This window comes from Mus musculus, chromosome 14, assembly GCF_000001635.26.
Source record: "Mus musculus strain C57BL/6J chromosome 14, GRCm38.p6 C57BL/6J".
Classification (NCBI taxonomy): domain Eukaryota; kingdom Metazoa; phylum Chordata; class Mammalia; order Rodentia; family Muridae; genus Mus; species Mus musculus.
Window position 1 is genome coordinate 6,498,548 of NC_000080.6, and position 22,828 is coordinate 6,521,375.

At 40.7% G+C, this 22,828-nt stretch overlaps 1 protein-coding gene across 1 annotated transcript in view; it reads right to left on the reverse strand.

Moving 5' to 3' along the window:
• Positions 1–538: 538 nt before the first annotated feature.
• Positions 539–22,828, reverse strand: part of LOC108168187 — a 38,192-nt gene continuing 15,902 nt past the window's right edge. The window contains exon 5 of the mRNA XM_017316335.1: positions 539–607. Coding sequence (XP_017171824.1) covers positions 539–607 — 69 coding nt within the window. The remainder of the gene's footprint in view (positions 608–22,828) is intronic.

The following is a 22,828-nucleotide window of genomic DNA, read 5'->3' on the forward strand; positions in this document are numbered from 1 at the left end:
AATCAAAATTCAAACCAAAATCAAACCACAAATATGGTGCAAAGCAAAATTCTTATTCTGCTCATTTTGTAGCACAGACTTACAGCCTGTGGCTGTCCTTGGCAACTTAGCAGAAAAGCAGTTCCTGGAGGTAACAATCTTTGCAGGAGAAATTTAAGCAACACTCTCCTTTTGAAGTGTGGGTCTGAAGGATATGGCCTCCCAAGTCAAAGCAGAACACATGTTGTAGACTTGTATCCAAGTTTTTACAATTTTGTTGACTGATCTCCATGTAATTATTGATGATGACCCATCAGGAAAAGATAAATTTGCACTCATATTCTTTCTGGATGCCCAGCAGCTCTTGATGTGTCTCAGCATTTCTCTGAGTCCCTTTAAATGTGCACTCTTCCTGGGCCAGAGGCTAGATGAAATTAAGGCCTGTTCATACCAAAGAAACAAAATAAAGGAGGAGCATACAGCCAATAACAGCCATGGTTATTAGGGATGAGAGGCAACAGTGGTGTATTTCCTGTGCACACTCAGTGCTCCTCCTCCATCACTTCTCTTTGAGGGAGATCATGTCGTGGTCTGTGCCATGTTCCGGTTTCTGTTGGACTGTTTCACACTTAGGGAAGGAAGAAAAAAAGGCCTGGTAAGTATATGTCAATTCAGCTGTCCCTCCCAGAAGAGCTCAACTGTCAGCTACACATTATACTGGAGTTCTAAAAAACACCACATTTCCCCAGTTGTGCAGGTATATTTTACTTCACCAGAGACTTTGAAAGCCAGAAGAGCCTGGACAGATGTTATACAGACACTAAGAGAACACAAATTCCAGCCCAGGCTACTATACCCAGCCAAACTCTCAATTATCATAGATGGAGAAACCAAAGTATTCCACGACAAAACTAAATTCACCCATTATCTCTCCACGAATCCAGCCCTTCAAAGGATAATAACAGAAAAAAACCAATACAAGGACGAGAACCACGCCCTAGAAAAAACAAGAAGATAATCCCTCAACAAAACTAAAAGAAGACAGCCACAAGAACAGAATGCCAACTTTAACAACAAAAATAACAGGAATCAACAATTACTTTTCCTTAATATCTCTTAATATCAATGGTCTCAACTCCCCAATAAAAAGACATAGACTAACAAACTGGCTACACAAACAAAACCCAACATTTTGCTGCTTAAAGGAAACACATCTCAGAGAAAAAGATAGACACTACCTCAGAATGAAAGGCTGGAAAACAATTTTCCAAGCAAATGGTATGAAGAAACAAGCTGGAGTAGCCATCCTAATATCTGATAAGATTGACTTCCAACCCAAAGTCATCAAAAAAGACAAGGAGGGGCACTTCATACTCATCAAAGGTAAAATCCTCCAAGAGGAACTCTCAATTCTGAATATCTATGCTCCAAATACAAGGGCAGCCACATTCATTAAAGAAACTTTAGTAAAGCTCAAAGCACACATTGCACCTCACACAATAATAGTGGGAGACTTCAACACACCACTTTCACCAATGGACAGATCATGAAAACAAAAACTAAACAGGGACACAGTGAAACTAACAGAAGTGATGAAACAAATGGACTTAACAGATATCTACAGAACATTTTATCCTAAAACAAAAGGATATACCTTCTTCTCAGCACCTCATGGTACCTTCTCTAAAATTGAGCACATAATTGGTCACAAAACAAACCTCAACATATACAAAAATATTGAAATTGTCCCATGCATCCTATCAGATCACCATGGTCTAAGGCTGATCTTCAATAACAAAATAAATAATAGAAAGCCAACATTCACGTGGAAACTGAACAGCACTCTTCTCAATGATACCTTGGTCAAGGAAGGAATAAAGAAAGAAATTAAGGACTTTTTGGAGTTTAATGAAAATGATTCCACAACATACCCAAACTTATGGGACACAATGAAAGCATTCCTAAGAGGAAAACTCATAGTTCTGAGTGCCTCCAAAAAGAAACTAGAGAGAGCACACATTAGCAGCTTGACAACACACCTAAAACGTCTAGAAGAAAAGGAAGCAAATTCACCCAAGAGGAGTAGAAGGCAGGAAATAATCAAACTCAGGGGTGAAATCAACCAAGTGGAAACAAGAAGAACTGTTCAAAGAATCAACCAATCAAGGAGCTGGTTCTTTGAGAAAATCAACAAGATAGATAAACCCTTAGCCAGACTCACTAGAGGGCACAGGGAAAGCATCCTAATTAACAAAATCAGAAATGAAAAGGGAGACATAACAACAGATCCTGAAGAAATCCAAAACACCATCAGATCCTTCTACAAAAGGCTATACTCAACAAAACTGGAAAACCTGGATGAAATGGACAAGTTTCTAGACAGATACCAGGTACCAAAGCTAAATCAAGATCAGGTTAATGATCTCAACAGTCCTATATCCCCTAAAGAAATAGAAGCAGTCATTAATAGTCTCCCAGCCAAAAAAAGCCCAGGACCAGACGGGTTTAGTGCAGAGATCTATCAGACCTTCAAAGAAGACCTAATTCCAGTTCTTCACAAACTATTCCACAAAATAGAAGTGGAAGGTACTCTACCCAACTCATTCTATGAAGCCACAATTACTCTGATACCTAAACCACAAAAAGACCCAACAAAGATAGAGAACTTCAGACCCACCTAGGAAACTTAAAGGGAATTTGGTTGTTCACCCATGAGCTGCATGCTATGGAAGCCCTGCTGGAAGCTGTATTCTGCCAGCCACTGTGCTTTCGCACCCACAGCAAACTGAGCAGCTTGAGTCTCTCAGTCAGTTTCCCTGGTGTGCTGTGCCCACAGGCTGCCCAGGCTTCTGTGTTGCAGGTTCCCTCAAAGTGTAGGGCTCAGACATCCTTGGTGGTTCATCACAAGTTAACTTCTTTAGGGTATTTCAGGGTGTGGTAGTGCTTTTGTGGCATTTTTGTGCTGATTAGTCTCAAAGTTGAGCTTTCCTTTAATAATGAAGGCAGAGGCTACTGGATGTTAAGGGACTTAGATATTCTAACGTTCTTCTTAGTTTAGAAGTCTTCAACACCTAGGCTGTTTTTAGTGGAGGAGTTAAAGCAAGATTTTGAGGAGGGAAATGATTAAATTAGTGGATGCTCCCTCTAGTAACAGATTTGCCAAAGCAATTCATCTACAGTCATTTCATGACAATTAGCTGCCTAAGGCTTATGGGAGTCTTACATGGAAATATTTTTGATTAGTGTTTGTTTGAGCATGTGCTGGCATCTAAAATTCAGTAGATGTATACATGACAATGACTTTGGTTACCAGAGTCAAAAGTTGCTTCAGCCATGTTTACTCAGACATCTTGGAACTACTGTTTAATGGAGACAGATTTGAAATTCATAGCATTTGTAATTTTTCTGAATTTCGATTTTTTGAAAACTAAAGCTAACCATACATTTAACTTGTGAAAACTTATTCAACAAAACAAAACAAAACAAAACAAACGAACCAAAAAACCCAAAACCCTGGCCAGGCAGTAGTGGCACAAGCCTTTAATACCAGCACTCCTGAGGCAGAGGCAGGCAGATTTCTGAGTTCAAGGCCAGACCGGTCTACAAAGTAAGTTCCAGGACAGCCAGGGCTATGCAGCGAAACCCCGTGTCATAAAAAACAAAACAAAACAAAACAAAACAAAACGAACAAACAAACCTGAAAAAGTGAGTTAAAGAGAAAAATGGCAGGTTTCAAAAATGTCACATCATATACTTATATGCAATGGTCAAAATTCCATGCCTATTAATATCAATATCGGCTAGTAAGATTCATGCCATTTGAAAAAAAAATTAGGAATGGTATAAATTGAAATGAGGAGGTAAGATGGAACAAAAAATTTGATAGAGGGCACACTTAAGTTGTCGGCTTAATGAACTTGAAAGATTGTATTGTTTAATTTTTGGATAAACCATGTTTATGAAGACTACAATAAATCTAAGAAAATGTTTTTGTTTTTTGTTGTTGTTGTTTTTCGAGACAGGGTTTCTCTGTATAGCCCTGGCTGTCCAGGAACTCACTTTGTAGACCAGGCTGGCCTCAAACTCAGAAATCTGCCTGCCTCTGACTCCCGAGTGCTGGGATTAAAGGGTTTTTTTGTTTTTTTTGTTTTTGGTTTTTTGTTTTTTTTTGGTTTTCTGTTTGACTTTCTGACAAACATTTGCCACGATAATGGCTAATTATCAAGCTTTGGAATACTGCTTCTGATATTCATATCAGAATATCAGGAAATCTGCATTTTACACTGGCTCATATGTCAGTATTTATAAAAAATGGCTTTGTGCTCAAATCTGAAGTCAGAGTATTAAGTTGCTAAGACTGGTGGGCCTCTGGCTCACGGCCCACCTACTGCAGTCCAGGCTGTAACTTGTGCTGTGGTGCCCATCTCACACGGTGGCAGTCCAGGCTGTACCTTGTGCTGTGGTGCCCATCTCACACGGTGGCAGTCCAGGCTGTACCTTGTGCTGTGGTGCCCATCTCACACGGTGGCAGTCCAGGCTGTACCTTGTGCTGTGGTGCCCATCATGGTGGCTCTTAGCTCACATACTGCTCCTGAGGGGAGAAAGTGAGGTCTGTGGAGGAGGTAATTGAAGTAGAGCTACTAAAGGTAACAGTGGGTTCCTAGTCTTTGGGAATTATCCAGGTAAGAAGAGAAGCACCCTTAGGAGAATGAAGATATTTCCTCATCTTCTCCCTAGGAGTATAAGGTGAGAGAGGCTTGAGGGGAGGCACAGGCCCCAGATTTGGCTAAGGCTTAGTTGGTTTTGAGGCCACACTAACAGTGTTTTCTCAGTCATCCTGAAGATACATCAAGACCCTCTAAGTATGATGGGTTAGGATTTCTAATAGTGCATTTAGTTCTGCATTCACACACTTATACAAACTACATGCTTACATATAGATGTGTAAATGTGCTCCTGATCGAGTAGTGTAGGTAGGTGTATGGCCCACAGGTGAGTGTGTTGTTCATAGAACCTCAAAATATTTGAGGGGAGGAGCAAGGACTCGGTCTGTAAGGTGCTTACTGTGTAAGTGGAGGAACTGAGGCACATCCCCAGTACTCATGTGTCTTTGTTGCCTTTTTGTTGTTGTGATAAAAATACCTTGACCAGGGGAGCTTATAGAAGATTGTTTTGGGGCTTTTACTTCCAAAAGCATAGGAGGTCATCCTGGTGTGGAGGTATGGCTGCATGAGGCAGGCATAGCAGTAGAAGCAGGAAGCTGCAGCATGATGCACTGATGGCCTGGAACAGAGAGAGCCAACTGAGAGCAGTGTGAAGCTTTAAACTCCCAGACCCTGCCCCCCCCCCAACCCCAGTGAGGTACTTCTCCAGAAAGAAACTCCTAATCCTTCCCAAATAATGCCACTGACTGAGGACCAAGTGTTTACATTCCATAGACTGGGGGCATGCGTGTGTGGAGTGGGGTTAGGGAGGGGTCAGGGATGGGGGCTGTCATTCTTATTCAGACCCCTCTACCACATTTGATAAAAGACAGGTGCTGGATAGGCATTCACAGGAGGATGCCCATGAGTTGTTGGCCAAGCCAATCAGAGATTCAGGATTAAGGATCAACCTTGTCCAAAAATTAAAGAGCAAAGTGACTAAAGAAGACAGCTGCAGGTCATAGTGATGCCCGCCTTTAATCCCAGCACTTGGGAGGCAGAGGCAGGTGGATTTCTGAGTTCAAGGCCAGCCTGGTCTACAATGTAAGTTCCAGGAAAGCCAGAGCTACACAGAGGAAGAAGAAGAAGAAGAAGAAGAAGAAGAAGAAGAAGAAGAAGAAGAAGAAGAAGAAGAAGAAGAAGAAGAAGAAGAAGAAGAAGAAGAAGACAGCTGATCTTGACCTCATCAAATATGTTCCTGTGACATGTACGCGCGAGCACACGCGCGCGCGCACGCACACACACACACACACACACACACACACACACACACACACAAATATCTTTCCATGAATGACTGCATAGTTATTAAATACTTGCAATGTGAATATTATCATTGGAACAAGCCCACTCACTTTAGTTCCCATTGAAGATCCCCGGGGTCATGCCCCTGTTTGGCAGGCAGTGAACAGTGCAGAACAGTTTGGGCTGGGGAGGCAGCTCACTGGTAGACTGCTTTGCTAGCATGCATGAAGCTCTGGATTTAGTTCCCAGTATTGCATAGAAACAAGGTGCAGTGTCACTCACCTGGAATTCTAATGCTCAGGACATAGAGGCAGGGGATCAGTGCTGCAAGGCTCTCCTCATTTACAAAGGGAGTCCCAGGCCAGCCTGGGCTACATCAAACTCTGTCTCAAAACCAAACTAACAAAAGGCCAGAGTTTAAGTAATTAACCTTGTTTGAAATACTTTTTGTAAATATTTCATGATACACTAAAGAATTTGCATACTAAAATGGATATTGCATTACTTGAGACATTTGAAAAGTGTCTAGGCATTTTCTTAATTGAAAACATTGTACAAGCTGGCAATGGGTATTTTAATTATACTGCTCAGAAGGCTGAGGCAAGAGGATGGTAAATTTGACTATAGCCTGGCCTATCTTGTAAGGCCCTATCTCAAAACAACAATAAGACATGTATGTAGTCAGACATACTGTCTTAGTTAGGGTTTCATTTCTATGAAGAGACACCTTGACCAAGGCAACAGAGGGAGAACATTTAATTGGGGCTGGCTTACAGGTTCAGAGGTTCAGTCCAATATTATCAAGACAGGGGCATGTCAGTGTCCAGCAGGCATGGTATAGGAATATTTGAGAATTCCACATCTTGTTCTAAAGTCAAGCAGGAGAAGACTAGCATCCAGGCAGCTAGGAGGAGAGTCTACAAGCCCACCCCCACACTGTCACACTTCTTCCAATAAGGCCATGCCTTCTTTAACAAGGCCACACCTCCTAATAATGCCACTCCCTGGGCCAAGCATATTCAAACCCACACATACTAACAATACAAGAGGCTACAGGAAAGGATTCTAGCCATGAGAGAAATCCCATCTTCCACTGATCTCTGGTTTCCTCTCAGAGGCAATCATAAGTGATGTTTTCTTGCGGTGCTTCCAGAAAATCTCTATGCACTTACAAGTGTTATATATTATTTATGTACAACATAAATGTAAGAATATATATATATATATATATATATATATATATATATATAAACACACACACATATATATATGCATTTATACATTTTTTAAGATAACCAACTATCATGGTATATACCTGTAGTCCCAGCACCAGGGAAACTGATGCAGGAGGATTGCCTAAAGATCAAGCCTAACCTGGGTGACATAGTGAGACCCTCTCTCAAAAAATAGACATTTAGAAAATATCACTGTCTATTTTTATATTTGTAGATATTTATACACACACACAATGTGTATATATTCTGTTTAAAAACTGCTACTAGGACTGTTCCCTAATGATCTTCTGTATATTTACTTCCTTCTTTTTAGTGACAGTAGGCCATTCAGATGAGCTGTGCCAAATTGCTTTCAGCACTTCAAAGTTGGCAAAGTGTAGAAAGTTTCATTTGGTTGAACTAACATGGTATGTGAGCATTTAATTAATCAGTTTCGTGGAAGGAAATTGGTGGTTTTAGGACAATACACTAATCTCAGCATTTTTTGAAGGGGGGTAGTGGATATGACAACTTTAAATGTAAACAATAGGAGGTGTGTGTGTGTGAGTGAGAGAGACAGAGACAGAGACACAGACAGAGTAACAGAGAGAGACAGACAGACAGACAGACAGACAGACAGACAGAAAGAAAGACAGACAGAGTTGAAGAGGTGTGCTGGCCCTGCCCCAACTCAGGGCAAAGACTGTGCTTTGAAGGGCATGTAGATTGACAGTGATCTCCTGTATCTTAGCGCCTTCCTCACCTCTATTTTTTGATGTCTTTGGTCCATTTTGTTTGTCTTCCTAGTGTCTAGGTGTATTTTTTCCTCTTTACTCATTCTCTGTTTTTCTCTTGTATCTCTTCTCCTGTCAGCTGAGTAGAACTTCAGGTAGTTACATTTAGGTTGCTGTGTGATAAGCAAGATAATTTTGTGTCCAACTTAATTTTTCAAAGGCGAAAATGCTCTGCAGGCTTGAAAGAGATGTTGGCTTGTGAAAGGCAACGGGGAGCAGTAAGGTTTCCATTCTTGGTTTGCCTCTTTACCCTTCTGTATGTTCCCTGTGAGGTGGAGTCCCCTTTAGACTTGGTGCTGTAGAGCATTTCATATGCATTTTGTAGGTATCGATGGTCTGAAAGGACATTGCTATAAACTCTAAATGTGACTAAGTCTGTGTGCACCTTTTGTTGGCCTGTGAGTGCAGAAATCTTTCATTATGCCTCAATGGCTTGAGATTGTTGCTCTACTTTCAAGCTGGCATGGTTAATGGTCGGTCATAAGGTGGTACACTCAGATGAGAACTGTCTCCATGACTTTTGGCCATTGGATTATCTCAGCCTTTCCGGCAGCAGTGGTACATGCCTTTAATCCCAGCACTTGAGAGGCAGAGGCAGGCAGATTTCTGAGTTCGAGGCCAGCCTGGTCTACAGAGTGTGCTCCAGGACAGCCAGGGCTATATAGACAAACCCTGTCTCCGAAAAAAAACAAAAACCAAAAAATCAAACAAAAACCCAAACAAACAAACAAACAAAACAACAACAACAGAAAAAAAAGAATTATCTCGGCCAAGGTCAGAAAGCTTTGTGTGTCAAAAATATCTCCTGAGTAATTAATGGGTTTCTTATTTTATTTGAAATTCACATATATTCATTGTTAATTCTGAATGGCTATAAGTTGTTCTCTAAATTTGGCAAAAGTGTGCTAAACACAGAACACAGTCAGCTGATGAGTACCTTGCTTTTAATTTATCATGAAAGTTGCTTTACAGTGAGGCAATTTGGACTCCTGTCTTTCTTTGCTTTATGAGATATAGTTTAGGCAATTAAAACATCACTACCTGATATGGTGGTGCACGACTTTAATCCCACCACTTGGGAGGCAGAGGCAGGTGGATCTCTCTGTGTTTATAGCCATCCTGCTTTATGTTGTAAGTTCCCCAGCCATCCAGGGTTACACTGACACACCTTGTCTCAAAAAAACAGAACAAAACCAAAAATCCACCACCCCCAAAACAAATAAATGGACAAACAAACAAAAAAAATCAACATTCTACCACCGTGGATTATTATTAATTGTTTTTTATCATGATTTCTCTAGGGAGGAGACAATATGGCATTTGGTCACCGACTTTCAAGCTGTAAATCATATTGTCTTGGGAGGTCATGGGAATTTCTACCTAGTATTTAAAACAGAACCAATAAACCACAAGGTATCATTAAGAATCTTTGTTCTGTGTGGAAATATTGGTATCTAGGTCCAAATAAGATGAGAAGGGAGAAGTAAGACCAAAGGTTTCCAGACAAGTTGGAGGCAAAGAGGAGCATCTGCAATCATCTGGGGCAGAACTCTGCCTACTTTCCTAAAGGTCAAGTGCCAAAGATGACTACCTTTGGGGCTATTAGGATTCCCTCAGAATTGCTCATCTCTGAGAATGATGGTCCAAGGAGGAAGGTAGAAGAGGGATGGAATGATGTTTGTCAGAGGGTGCAAAATTTCTGTCAGACTGATTAAGTAAGTTCTGGACTATAGAATAAGTTGATTTTGATATAAACTATGTACAAAGCTGTTGTATTCGGCCAGCAGATCACAGCCTGGGTTCTAGCCTGGTAAGGCATTTTGGAAACCTGGAAGAGAAGAGGGGCTGGGCTGTGAGAGATAAGAAAGGAACCAAGACAAAGGTCTCTGCTCAAGGTTTAATTTTTACTATTCTGCACTCAGTTATGAAGGAAGGGTGAGGGGCCAGATTCCTGCTTCATTTGGGGAAGTTCAGGTACTTTATTCAGTTGCAAATTGTAAAGCTAAGGCTAGTCTCCAGACTCCTGTGGGGGAGCTGGCTCAGAGAGTAGCAGAAAAACAGCTTTCCCAGGAGCTTCAGTTTCCAGGTGAATTTTAAGCAAAAGAAAAATTTTAGTCCTCAAGGTGATACTTGTAAGAAGATTCAGAATCTGTATTCATCTGAGGAATTAATCTCTCTGGCAGCCACTGCACTCTATCTTCATCTCGTGAAAAAACACAAACCGAGCCCCTTCCCCAGATTAGAACCGGATCTGGACCCTTCTATTCGTTAGTCAGTGGGTCCTTCCCTTTTACCAATGCATAAGAACTAGAAGTCACTGGATACCAGTGGCGATCTGCTGCAGACTGACCCTTAATATCAGTTTGCAAAAAATTTGGAACAAATAAAGTAAAGCCAAGATGAGCCTTTCGTGACTTTGGGGGATATAGCTGCCCCTGATCTGTCTTAAAAAGCCAATTCTTTAAGGTGCGATGAGCACGTTCAACTATTCTTTGTCCCATTGGGTTATAAGGAATTCCAGTTTTATGTTTGATACCGAATTCCTTACAGAATGAAATAAAATTTTTACTACAATAGGATGGCCCGTTATCTGTCTTAATAAGTTTAGGCAATCCCATAGCATTAAAGGCTTGCAGGCAATGATCAATTACGTTTTCAGAAGCCTCTCCTGTATGGAGAGAAGGGATCTTGACGGCATATTGAAGTTAAATGTACCACAGGTCTCAAATAAGGGTACTGATTGTGCAACATATAAACTGTCAGTAAAGAAATTAAAAGCCTCATGCACAGACTGAAAGACCTTTAGTACAGCTGTTAATTTGGCTAACTGAGCCGAAAGGCCAGGAGTCTCTATGATAACTTGTTGATTATTAATAAGATATCCAGCTCACCCTTTAGAGGAGCCATCAGTAAATATCAATAGAGCATTATATAAAGGCTGTAAGGAAGTCATTTTAGGAAATATCACATCACGTACATTTCAAAATTTTATCAACCTATCTTGGGGGTAGTGGCTGTCTATAGTTCCCTTAAAAGGCTTAACAATGATATCTGGCTCTTTGCAGAAATAAGTTAATGTCTGTCTTCTTCCAGTGATCATCATCTGTGCCACTGCTTTGTGATATGGCAAGATACTACATTTAGGAGAAATCTTTGAGTGTATCCACATTAAAGGAAATTTTTTGCCATAGCAGTTCCATAGGCACATGAGTCGTATTAAAAATTAACAGATGCAGGGTCAAGGAGTAACCTATATAAGTGACAAATTGCTCTTCAATAGCTTTTTCCACTAGCTGTAAGGCCAGCAATCCTTCTGAGGTTAGGGATCTAGGGGAAGTGAGGGATGTGCTCTGAATTAACTTTGCTAGGTAATTTAGAATATAGGAATCTCTAACATTGGACTGAATATTAGACCAGTCTAGGATTGAGTTACAATGACTGGTCACACTGAAGAAAAGAGAAAAATCATTATAACTCTATTCAATGACTAATTTTACTAAGTCAGTATATACACTCTCTGATGAACTATTGCCATAAAGTTAAAAGGCTAGATGCTAGTCTAAACTGGAAAAATGGCAAGCAAGGATGGATCTAAAACATGAATTTAATTTAGTTTTTTAGTCATTACAATCAGGACACTGAGTCAACTTACCTGCCAGCTCTTCACACGAATTAATATGCTTCTGCAGCGTTCTGTGGAGAGAGCCTGTCTTTCCCTTTCCTAATAAGGTAGCTGTTTTAGGATCAATCTATAAGCCAATAAGTAGATCCTTTTAAGGTACTATAAAGCATTTATTAATTTCTTTGACATTTAAATTTCAAAAAAAAAGGTATGATTTAAATAGTGTGCATGGGAATGCACTAAATAGTATGTACGGGGATACAATTTCTCTCCTTTTTGTCTTTTAAGAAGTTAAAGTTTTAAAATTTCACAATACCTAACCTTTTGAATGAATAACTTGTTGAAAAGACATTTTAAATACTTGGCTGTAAAGGGGCAGTGACTAATTGCACTTTCAATCATTTTTCTTAAGGAGCGGTTGTAACTAGAAAGCTTGAAAAGTTATTAAGAGTCACATGTGCATAATTTATTTATTTATTAACTAGAAATATGTATAAGCAATCACAAATTTGAGAATTAATTGTATCTGAGGGATGAACAATTTTAAGCAATTGTGAGCTCAGAGATATGGCATTGACTATTAATATACAAATTAAGGTTTGATTGTTCAGCATTTTAAAACAACATCTACAGCCCACAACTAGATTATCTGTGCTGAAACAGAGGAAACTGTGTGTCTTAAGGCTCTGCCCCACAGCAGCTAGTTGGGCCCACGTGGGCCAATGATCAGCTGGGAAATGAGAAAAATGACTTTACAATAATATTTTTTCTGGCCAAAGAATTGTCTTGGGCACAACTAATATTTAATTACCAATGAATATAATTAATAACAATTATAAAAGCTTTCTTTATTTTTTTGTAAAACCTTTTGTAGTAAACTAAAACCCTAAGTAATAAAAGGATATTGTCTCTGAATCTCTTGGGTGAGAGCAAGGATTTAAGGTAAACTTCCCTTGAGAAGCATTAGTTAATAAAATACTTTCCACTTAGGAGACAATATACACTGAAAGATTAAAACTCTTGGCTTCTTGTATAGAAGCAGAAACAATAAAAAATTTTTCTTACATAAGGTAAAGTTACAATAGCCTTACCTAGAGGCAGAATTTTCTAGTGATTACCAGTTCACTAGAAACAAAACTCTTTAAATTTAAGCATTATTTTTAAACATCTGAATAGATCTGCAACACTGTTAAAAAGAAATTTTCTTGAACACAGGGAAAAACTTTCTCAGGCACTGTTTGCAAAACACAAGAAGGCCACAACCGCTCTGGAGCTGCCCAGAGCCCTGCATTGACTCAAATATAAAATATTTTTTAATCTGAGCATCCTGGCCCTCCTGTAATAAGGACAGATTCTAGAGAAACAATATAACAGTCTACGCCTCTAATTTTTGATACTCTATCATAAGATGACTTACAGTTAAAACGTTTTTCACAACTTTAGTGTTGTGGAAAAATTGCCCATACTGCAGTTTCCTGCCAGGCAGCAACTATAGCCAAAGTGATTGTTTGAGGGTCTGATATATGCAGAAAGACTAACATAACTAGATAACTCTGTCACTGTTTTGTATGAAGTGAGCCTCTATGAGTGCTCTCATAAAATGATTACTCTTGTAATTATCTTAATTAACAATATATGGGTGAGTAGAAAATCTTAAATTTGTAATCAAACTGCAAGCTGCAGTCAATGGAACAATGGCAGTTTTAACCATAATTTTTAAGTTTCTTGTGCAAGATTAGGATAATACCTACAACCTCGGGAAAGCAAAACCCAAGTTTAAAACAATTTATCATCTTTAAAATCAATATAGGAGCATTACTATCATATTACAAAGTTTGACTGCCAATTGATACCTATGAATACCTATTAAAGCAAGCTTTAATGCTTTAATAAAGAGGCATTGCTTTAAATCTTATCTTAAATTTTACTATTTAGGATAGGAACCACATTAATTATTATCTAAACTAGAAATATCTTTAGAGACCCAGCCTCTTGGCCTGCCTTATGCCACCTGTCAGAAGGACTCTAAACTTGAGTTATCAAATTTAAGACTATCCATCTGTAACAATGTAACAATTATTAATCTTAACCAACAACTTATGAGCTGATTGTGAAAACACTCAGAGCACATTACCAATAAAAAGGAACCAAATGAAGCAGTTACATTTAGACCAATCAGAGAATATTAAGTTTTGTAGCTACAATCATAGAATAAAAGGCACTTTACCATTTGTCAAACACATTAATCACGAACCATTTATCAGCTTTTTTACTCCAAAACTAAGAAGCTGTGCACTTGCCCTTTTTTCCTAAAACGAACAGTTTTTCCAGCAGGGACCCTCCTGCCATGTGTCTGGTTCCTGGCTGAAGCACGTGGCAGCTCTCGGCTTTGAAGATAAAGTTTCTTTTACCATCTTTATTATCCAACATAAAACATAGAACATTCATTCATACTGACTGGACACGAACATACATGAATTGAACACGAGAACAGATTGGTGCACCAGACATTAGACAAGACACAAAAGGGGACACAGTACTACTTCTGCTATAAGGCCCAGAGATAACAAAGCGTGGCACTCCTGAAATTTCTCTCTGCTTTTTGGGACAATTTCCTCCCTCATGATGCAATCTGCCTAATTATTAATTCCCTTTTAATAAACCCTTTCTTTTCTCACGCCTAAAAATGTACCTTCTGTGAGCCACGGCCTACCGCCTGTTACAGTACCCAGCTCCTGTTAAGCTTCACTGCTGAACCTAAGTGAATTAGCTCTCGGGTTTAACGATGTTTCAGCTTAGCCCATACCGACCTTCTCCAGTATGAATTTCCTTTATCCTTTAATTATTTTCTTCTTCTATGGAGCTCCAAACCAGCAGTGCCTCTTCCAAAAATCCTTTGCCTTTTCTCAGTCCCTCGTTAGTTCGCCAAATGTTGTGTCCCGCCAGCAGATCACAGCCTGGGTTCTAGCCTGGAAAGGCATTTTGGAAACCTGGAAGAGAAGAGGGGCTGGGCTGCGAGAGATAAGGAAGGAACCAAGACAAAGGTCTCTGCTAAAGGTTCAATTTTTACTTTTCCAGCACTCAGTTATGAAGGAAGGAAAGGCCGGATTCCTGCCAAATAATCTTGGAGTCCAGTAGCAGGGTAACCACGTGTATGGCTCTAAACAGCAAAGCAGCAGGTTACAGCAGTGGGCATGGCAGAACAATTGAGCCTGCAAGCTCCATCCAGGTGTAAACAGTTGAACCATTAAGGCTCAGGGAGGGGAGGCTACACAAAGCAAAGATAAATAAAAAAGAAAGACTTGCATTCCAAAGATCCATCATTCTCTTCGAGTCTAAGTGTTTGTGCTCACCTTCACCAGGTCTCTGGAGACCTGTGTTCATCCAGGTCTGAGGGCTCATCCAAAATAGAGTCCTGAACTAGCTGTGGCCAAGTGTTCCTGTGTTGTTGGCTGATCTCTGTCTCAAGCTTCAGAGACACTGGAGGGGCAGCCTTGGCCTTCAATCTCCAGCCATTCCAGGTCCTCTGCCAGCTAACGGAATCTTCCACAGAGGCCTGTCATCTCAAAAATAGAAGCTAGGGTATTCCAAAGATTGTGATGCCACTCAACAGTCATGATAAGTTGGTTACATGAGACCATACAAGTTAACTAATGTCTGTATGACTGTTTTCCTTATTTGAAAGTGAGTAATGAGATCATCTGAGGAGTGATTGCTAAGAATAAAATCACTGATTAACGTGAATGATAGGTCTGTACAGAGCATGGGCTTAATTTTCTGGGTCCAGTGCAAATAGCTCAGAGATTTCAAAACAAAACCAATAGAAACAACAGAAATACAAACAACAATAATTAAAAAAAAAAAAACTTCTGAGTGCTGGAATCACAGGCATGTACCAAGTCTGGCTAATTTTTGTGTGATTTTATAATAAACAAACAAACACACAAACAAACAAACAAACGAACAAAAAACATCCCTATTCAAGTTCTAGCAGTTGCCTCAGAGAGAGCTGAGTGACACTGCATGCTGCTTCCTTTCCCCAGATAGCTCAGGAGATCTTTTCCATCTTCTATGATCTTCTGCAATTTCTTTCTTCAGAGACTTGAAGTTCTCTTTTTTTCCCTTTTTTTATTTGTGATTTTCTTCATTTACATTTCCAATGCTATCCCAAAAGTCCCCCATATCCTTTCCCTACCACTCCCCTACTCACCCACTCCCACTTTTTGGCCCTGGTGTTCCCCTGTACTGAGGCATATAAAGTTTGCAAGAACAAGGGGCCTCTCTTTCCACTGATGGCCAACTAGGCTATCTTATGATACATATGCAGATTGAGACATGATCTCCAGAGGGGGGGTGAAGCGAGGAGAGGGTACTGGTTAGTTCATATTGTTGTTCCACCTAGAGGGTTGCAGATCCCTTTAGCTCCTTGGGTACTTTCTCTAGCTCCTCCATTGGGGGCCCTGTGATCCATCCAATAGCTGACTGTGAGCATCCACTTCTATGGCAGTTTCTAGATGGTACATCCTTTCTTCTCAGCTCCAAATTTTGTCTCTGTAACTCCTTCCATGGGTGTTTTGTTCCCAATTATAAAAAGGTGCAAAGTGTCCACACTTTGGTCTTAGTTATTCTTGAGTTTCTTTTGTTTTGCATATTGTATCACATACCTTGGGTATTCCAAATTTCTGGGCTAATATCCACTTATCAGTGGGTACATATCATGTGAATTCTTTTGTGATTGGGTTACCTCAATCAGGATGATGTCCTCCAGGTCAATCTGTTTGCCTAGGAATTTCATAAATTCATTCTTTTTAATAGCTGAATAGTACTCCATTGGGTAAATGTACCACATTTTCTGTATCCATTCCTCTGTTGAGGGGCATCTGGGTTCTTTTGAGCTTCTGGCGATTATAAATAAGGCTGCTATGAACATAGTAGAGCATGTGTCCTTCTTACCAGTTGGAACATCTTCTGGATATATGCCCAGGAGAGGTATTCTGGGATCCTCCAGGTACTATGTCCAATTTTCTGAGGAACTGCCAGACTGATTTCGAGAGTGGTTGTAAAAGCTTGCAATCACACCAACAATGGAGGAGTGTTCCCCTTTCTCCACATCCTTGCCAGAATCTGCTGTCACCAGAATTTTTGATCTTAGCCATTCTGACTGGTGTGTAGTGGAATCTCAGGGTTGTTTTGATTTGCATTTCCCTGATGATTAAGGATGCTGAACATTTTTCAAGTGCTTCTCTGCCATTCGGTATTCCTCAGGTGACAATTCTTTGTTTAGCTCTGAGCCACACTTTTTTATGGGGTTATTGGATTTTCTGGAGTCCACCTTCTTGTGTTCTTTATACATATTGGTTATTAGTCCCCTATCTGATTTAGGATAAGTAAAGATCCTTTCCCAATCTGTTGGTGGCCTTTTTGTCTTATTGACAGTGCATTTTGCATTACAGAAGCTTTGCAGTTTCATGAGGTCCCATTTGTCAATTCTCAATCTTATAGCACAAACCATTCCTGGTCTATTCAGGAACTTTCCACCTATGCCCATATGTTCTACTCTTTTCCCCACTTTCTCCTCTATAAGTTTCATGGTCTCTGGTTTTATGTGGAATTCCTTGATCCACTTAGATTTGACCTTAGTACAAGGAGATAGGAATGGATCAATTCCCATTCTTCTACATGTTACCCGCCAGTAGTGTCAGCACCATTTTTTGAAAATGCTGCCTTTTCTCCACTGGATGGTTTTAGCTCCCTTGTCAAGGATCAAATGACCATAGGTGTGTGGGTTCATTTCTGTGTATTCAATTCTATTCCATTGGTCTACTTGTCTATCGTTATACCAAGACCATGCAATTTTGGATCACAATTGCTCTGTAGTACAGCTTTAGGTCAGGCTACCAACAAGAATTTTTAAAAAAACCTTCTGAGTGCTGGAATTCCAAGCATGTACCAAATCTGGTCAACTTTTGTATGTATTTCCACCAGAGGTCCTTTTATCCTGGAGAACAGTTTTTGCTATCCTAGGTTTTTTGTAATTCCAGATGAATTTGCAGATTGCCCTTTCTAATTCATTGAAGAATTGAGTTGGAATTTTGATGAAGATTGCATTGAATCTGTAGATTGCATTTGACAAGATAGCCATTTTTACTATATTGATCCTGCCAATCCATGAGCATAGAAGATCTTTCCATCTTCTGAGATCTTCTTTAATATGTTTCTTCAGAGACTTGAAGTTCTTATCATACAGATCTTTTACTTCCTTAGTTAGAGTCACACCAAGTTATTTTCTATTGGTTTTTACTCTTGTGAAGAATGTTGTTTCCCTAATTTCATTCTCAGCCCATTTCAAAAGACCAAGTCAGAATCAGTGTCAATCTCTTTCTCCCTGCAGATCAGGATGTTAGTAAGCTCTTAGCTGTTGCTCTAGCACTAGGCCTGCCTGTCTGGGGGCCATACTTCCAACCATGATGACCATGGACTCTATAAACTCTAAGCAAGCCCTCAGATAAAAGCTTCATTGTATCTTACCTTGTTTATAGTATTTCATCACAGCAATAGAACAGTGACTACCACAGGCAGTAAAGAGTTTCTCTCAGCTTACAGTTATAGACCATCATGAACTGAAGTCAGTGCAGGACGCCATGGTGGAGCCCTGCTTACAGGCTTGCTCCTCATGGTTTGTTCAGCCTGCTTCCTTACACCACAGGACCACCTGCCAAGGCAACCCACTTCTTGCAGTGGGCTTAGCCCTACCACATCAACCCTTAATCAAGAAAATGCCCCATAGACTTGCCTACAGGCCAATATGAGACAATTATCTCAAACACCTCATGAGGAAGCTACCTCTTTTTTATATTTTTTTTCAGGAACTTCCATGTTGTTTTGCCTGTGGCTTCACCAATTTACATTCTTGCCTGGAGTGCACACAGCTATCCTTTGTGAGGCAGTTGACTTTGTCACCAGAGGACCTTGACAACCAGTGACATTGCATAGAGTTTTCTATTGTGATGGGGAATCTAACTAGGCTCTAAGTGATTAGCCAATGAGCTTTCCTCCAATTCTGTGAAAGATATTCAATCTCTGGTTCACCCAGAGTAAGACATGTGCATTTTCATCTGCCCTGAATAAAACAGTTTAGACAAGCAAGGATTGTCTTCTTCATCAAAGACCTGAAGGGCGGGAGGGACAGTGGGCTGTGGGGGGATGGGGATGGCAGGGGGTAAGTCTTAGACACACAGAGCTGTGGTTAAGTCTCCTGTAGAGGACCCCTCTTCTAGCCCCTCCATAGTCCTGGCACTCACCTTGAGCTAAGCTTAATTCCCCACACTGGCTTCAACTAGGGCTACTGGCTCCTGTTCCCAACTACTTGAGGTTCCCAGTGGTGTCTGGTAAACAGGAGGATTGGGACCACCATTTTCAACTCCTCATGGTTCCCAGGAGCTTCTAGGTGCACAGGACTCCCCCTCCCCCCAACCCTGCTCTTTTCAGCCAGACAAACACAGGCTGGGCCCCCTATCTGTGACTGTGTTTCAGCCTTCCCTGAGCAATGTGGCTCAGCACCCCAGGGGCTAGGAAGAAACACTGCCTAATATCCCTGAGTTTTGCCTTCCCCAAGTGGCACATTGGTGGCATTCCTAAGCCCCAGAGGGAAGGCAGAGACACAGAATGATGCCTTTATTGTATGCTGTCAGCAGGGTTTGATCTCTCTGCTCTGTTTTTGATATCTGTGCTCACAGGTATGGGGTATGAGGCAGAATGTCACTGTGGCTGATTTGTACTTCCTTGGTGCTTAGGGATAACAAACCCTTATCATAGAAATTAACATTTAGAGTCCTACTTGCTATCATGTGCCAACATACATCCTAATAGATTTAATAGTTGGATATGTTAAATGAATTTTTTAATTGAAATTTGTTATATAGAGCTTCTATTGCTGCAATATCATAACCAAAGTAACTTTGGAAGGAAAGTTTATTTGACTTATACTTCCACATCACAGCTCATCATGGAAGGAATCTGGACAGGAACTCAAACAGTATAGACATCTGGAGACAGGAGCTGATGCAGAGGCCACTGAGGAATGCTGCTTACTGGCTTGCTCCTTATGGCTTGCTCAACCTAATTTCTTACAGAACCTAGGACCACCAGGCAAGTGACGGCCCCACCCACAATGGGCTGGGCCCACATCCATCAATCTAATTAAGAAAATGTCCTATAGGTATACCAACAGCATGATCTTGTGGAGGCATTTTCTCCATTGAGGTTCCCTCCTCTCAGATATCTTCAGCTGGTGCCAAGTTGACATAAAGTTAGCCAGCAGAGAATTGTTATGGCCAAAAGTTACTTTTCCAATGAAAGCAGTGATTCAGTGAGTTCATGTCCCTGGAGTTCCCTGACATCAGCAAGTTGCCATCATCAGAACCCCCTTAGCAAATGCTCTCAACAGAACATTCTTTGAAACAGTGGACAAAGTGGTGTTCCCCTAACAGCCAGAAGACCACGGCCCCAATCTGATCTGCTTGTAGAAGTCACTGTAACTCACTTGCAAACATCAGCAGCTTCATAGCTCTCCACGCAGCAATATTTCCTTTGAAACCTTCAAAACCACCTCAAGAACAAACCTGAGAGATGAGATTGACCTGAATTAATCTTGAGGTGAAAAAATAGAGTGGAGTACTTCCTCCATCTCTGGTCCAGGAAGAGATCAGCAATCAGCTTTAAAAGTGAACACACAATGCAAAATCAAACCTCAGGAAAGGAACCAGTAGAAACAATTTGTCCTTAGTCAGGAACTCTTTCTTGAATGACTGGAGGACTATTCCGGATGTCGGCTGGTCCATTTCTTCAGCTGTGACGATTTGATATTTAATGGCAGTAGATGATAGATGAGAGGCTTCATTCAATGTTTCAAAAGATTTTTAATCTCACAGATGAGAACATAGGCAAACCCAAGGATGAGGTGATATATCTTTTAAATTGAGTCTTTCAACTACTGCATCATAATGTCACCCTGTTGGGTTGGTTATTTATCTTGGTGCATTGGTTGTGGCTGTGTATCATGCCGTGGTATCTTTTTCAAATATAAAAGATGAAAAACTTCTTCAGTACACTCTACAGCTTCAAAAACCTCCAGCAAAGTGGCTGGAGGCACAGTAGTGGAGCATTTGCCTGCCCAACATGTACAAGGCCCCAGACTCTAGACTCAGCAACACAAACAACATCAATAACAACAAGCCAACAACAAATGTACCATACAAACTACACAGCCTTGGGCTGTAGAGGGAGAGGGTAAACTTGAATAGTTTACTGTCACAGAAATGGTAGTTAAGCACCTCAGGTAACTATCACTGTCATGAGATCCAAAGCACACAAAGACAGTAATCAAAATATGGTTCTGAATACAATTTAATGTTTGTTATAATATTAACCAACAAGTAATATACAAATTTGGTAGATACCAGAGAACTCAATACATGTTCATCTCTTTCCTTCTCTCTACCAAAAGAATTAGGACAAATAGAGAGAGGGGGTGAGATGGAGGGAGAGGGAGAGAGACAGAGAGAGAGAGAGAGAGAGAGAGAGAGAGAGAGAGAGAGAGAGAGAGAGAGAGAGAAAAGACATCACCTTTTTTCCCCCTTTTTTCTCTTGGTCAGGCCAACTTGAACCTCACTGTATGCTGAGGATGAATTTCTGCTTCCCACATGTCTACCTGTAGAGTTTTGAGATTACAGACATGAGTCACCATACCTACCTTACACAGTGCTAGGGATTGAAACAAGGGCTTTGTATATACTAGCTAAGTAAACACTCCACCAACGGTTCTGCATCCCAACCTGTAAAATGCCACATTATACAGAAAGGAAAGAAACAAAAAGGAAAGGAAAAGAAAGGAAAGGAAAGGAAAGGAAAAGGAAAGGAAAAGAAAAGAGAAAAGGAAAGAAATAAGAAAAGGCAGGTACATTTCTAGATAGTAGGCAACAACTTTATTACTAATCTGAGATAAGAGTTGGTATCTTGTTTTATTACCACAATTGTTGCTCCGCAAGGAGAGAAAAATAATTAAAGCTTAAAATAGTATGAAAAGTGAAGCTAGCTGACAATAGTATGGAGAAGGAAGTATCTGGTTTGGACTCAGGAAAAAGCCCACTCAGGTAGAGCCCCCCTTGTCCCCGCATGCCATGGGTCACCTTGGGTAAAGGAGACTTGGTTGGCTGGAGGAAGAAAAGGCCCAGGAGCTGTCTTCCTTCAGACTTCCAGGAGAACAGAAAGAAATGCCTGGGTTCCAGTCCAGCTTTGCTGAGTTCTTGGAGAGGACCTTCATGCCTACAAAGGAAAAGGTGAAACCTGAAGATACAGCTCCAAGTGACAAGGCTTGCTCTGAGGCTATGATAGCTGATGAAGAATTATGTTCCTCTTAAGGCAATAAGAAAGGAACAGAAGAAGAATGAAGACTCAGATACTCATAAAAGACTACCGCTTGCTTTCTTCCTGCTTCATTCAGAATACTGTCCAAAGATCAAGAGTGAATCACGGGGCTTGTCCACTGGGAATGTAGCAAGGAAATTGGGTGAGATGTGGTCTGAGCAGACAGCCCAAGATAGACCACCATGTGAAGAGAAGGCAGCTGAACTAAAGGAAGTATGAGCTACAGGATATTGCATGCCTTGAGAGGGCAGAGGTGATGCAAGATAGAAGGGCCCTGGAGGCTCAACAAAGAATGAAAAGATGAAGAAGAGGAGGAAGAGGGGAAGGAGGAGGTAGAAGAAGAAGGAGGAGGAGTAGAGGGGGAGGAGAGGAGAAGGAGGAGGAAGGGGGACAGGGAGAATAAGAAGAAAGTGGAGGAGGAGAAGAAGAAGAGGAAGGAGGAGGAGAGAAAGAAGAGGGAGGAGGAGGAGCAGGAGGACAAAGAGGAAATTCAGGCAGAGGAAAACCAAATGGTTAGTCTGTGATTCCTATGGAACTTGTGGAGGCCCAGTTACTTATTTCATTACAAATGTGAAACTTAAGTATAGCTTAACACTGGCTTCTGTATAAATATCATACTGTTTTTTGTTTTGTACAGGATCCCTACCTACTTCCATTGTGGAGGGGGAGGGATTCTCAATACCCCAACCCCTTCCCTTGCTGAGTTGCTAATGGCAAGTGATAACTGCTAAAGGACAGAGAGCCACTTTTCTTTGAGAAAGGTAGGCATTGACAGGTTTCCCACCCCCCCTTTGTATGCCCAGCAGGCATGCAGGAATACAGGCAGCAGCAGTGGGACTTAGTGGG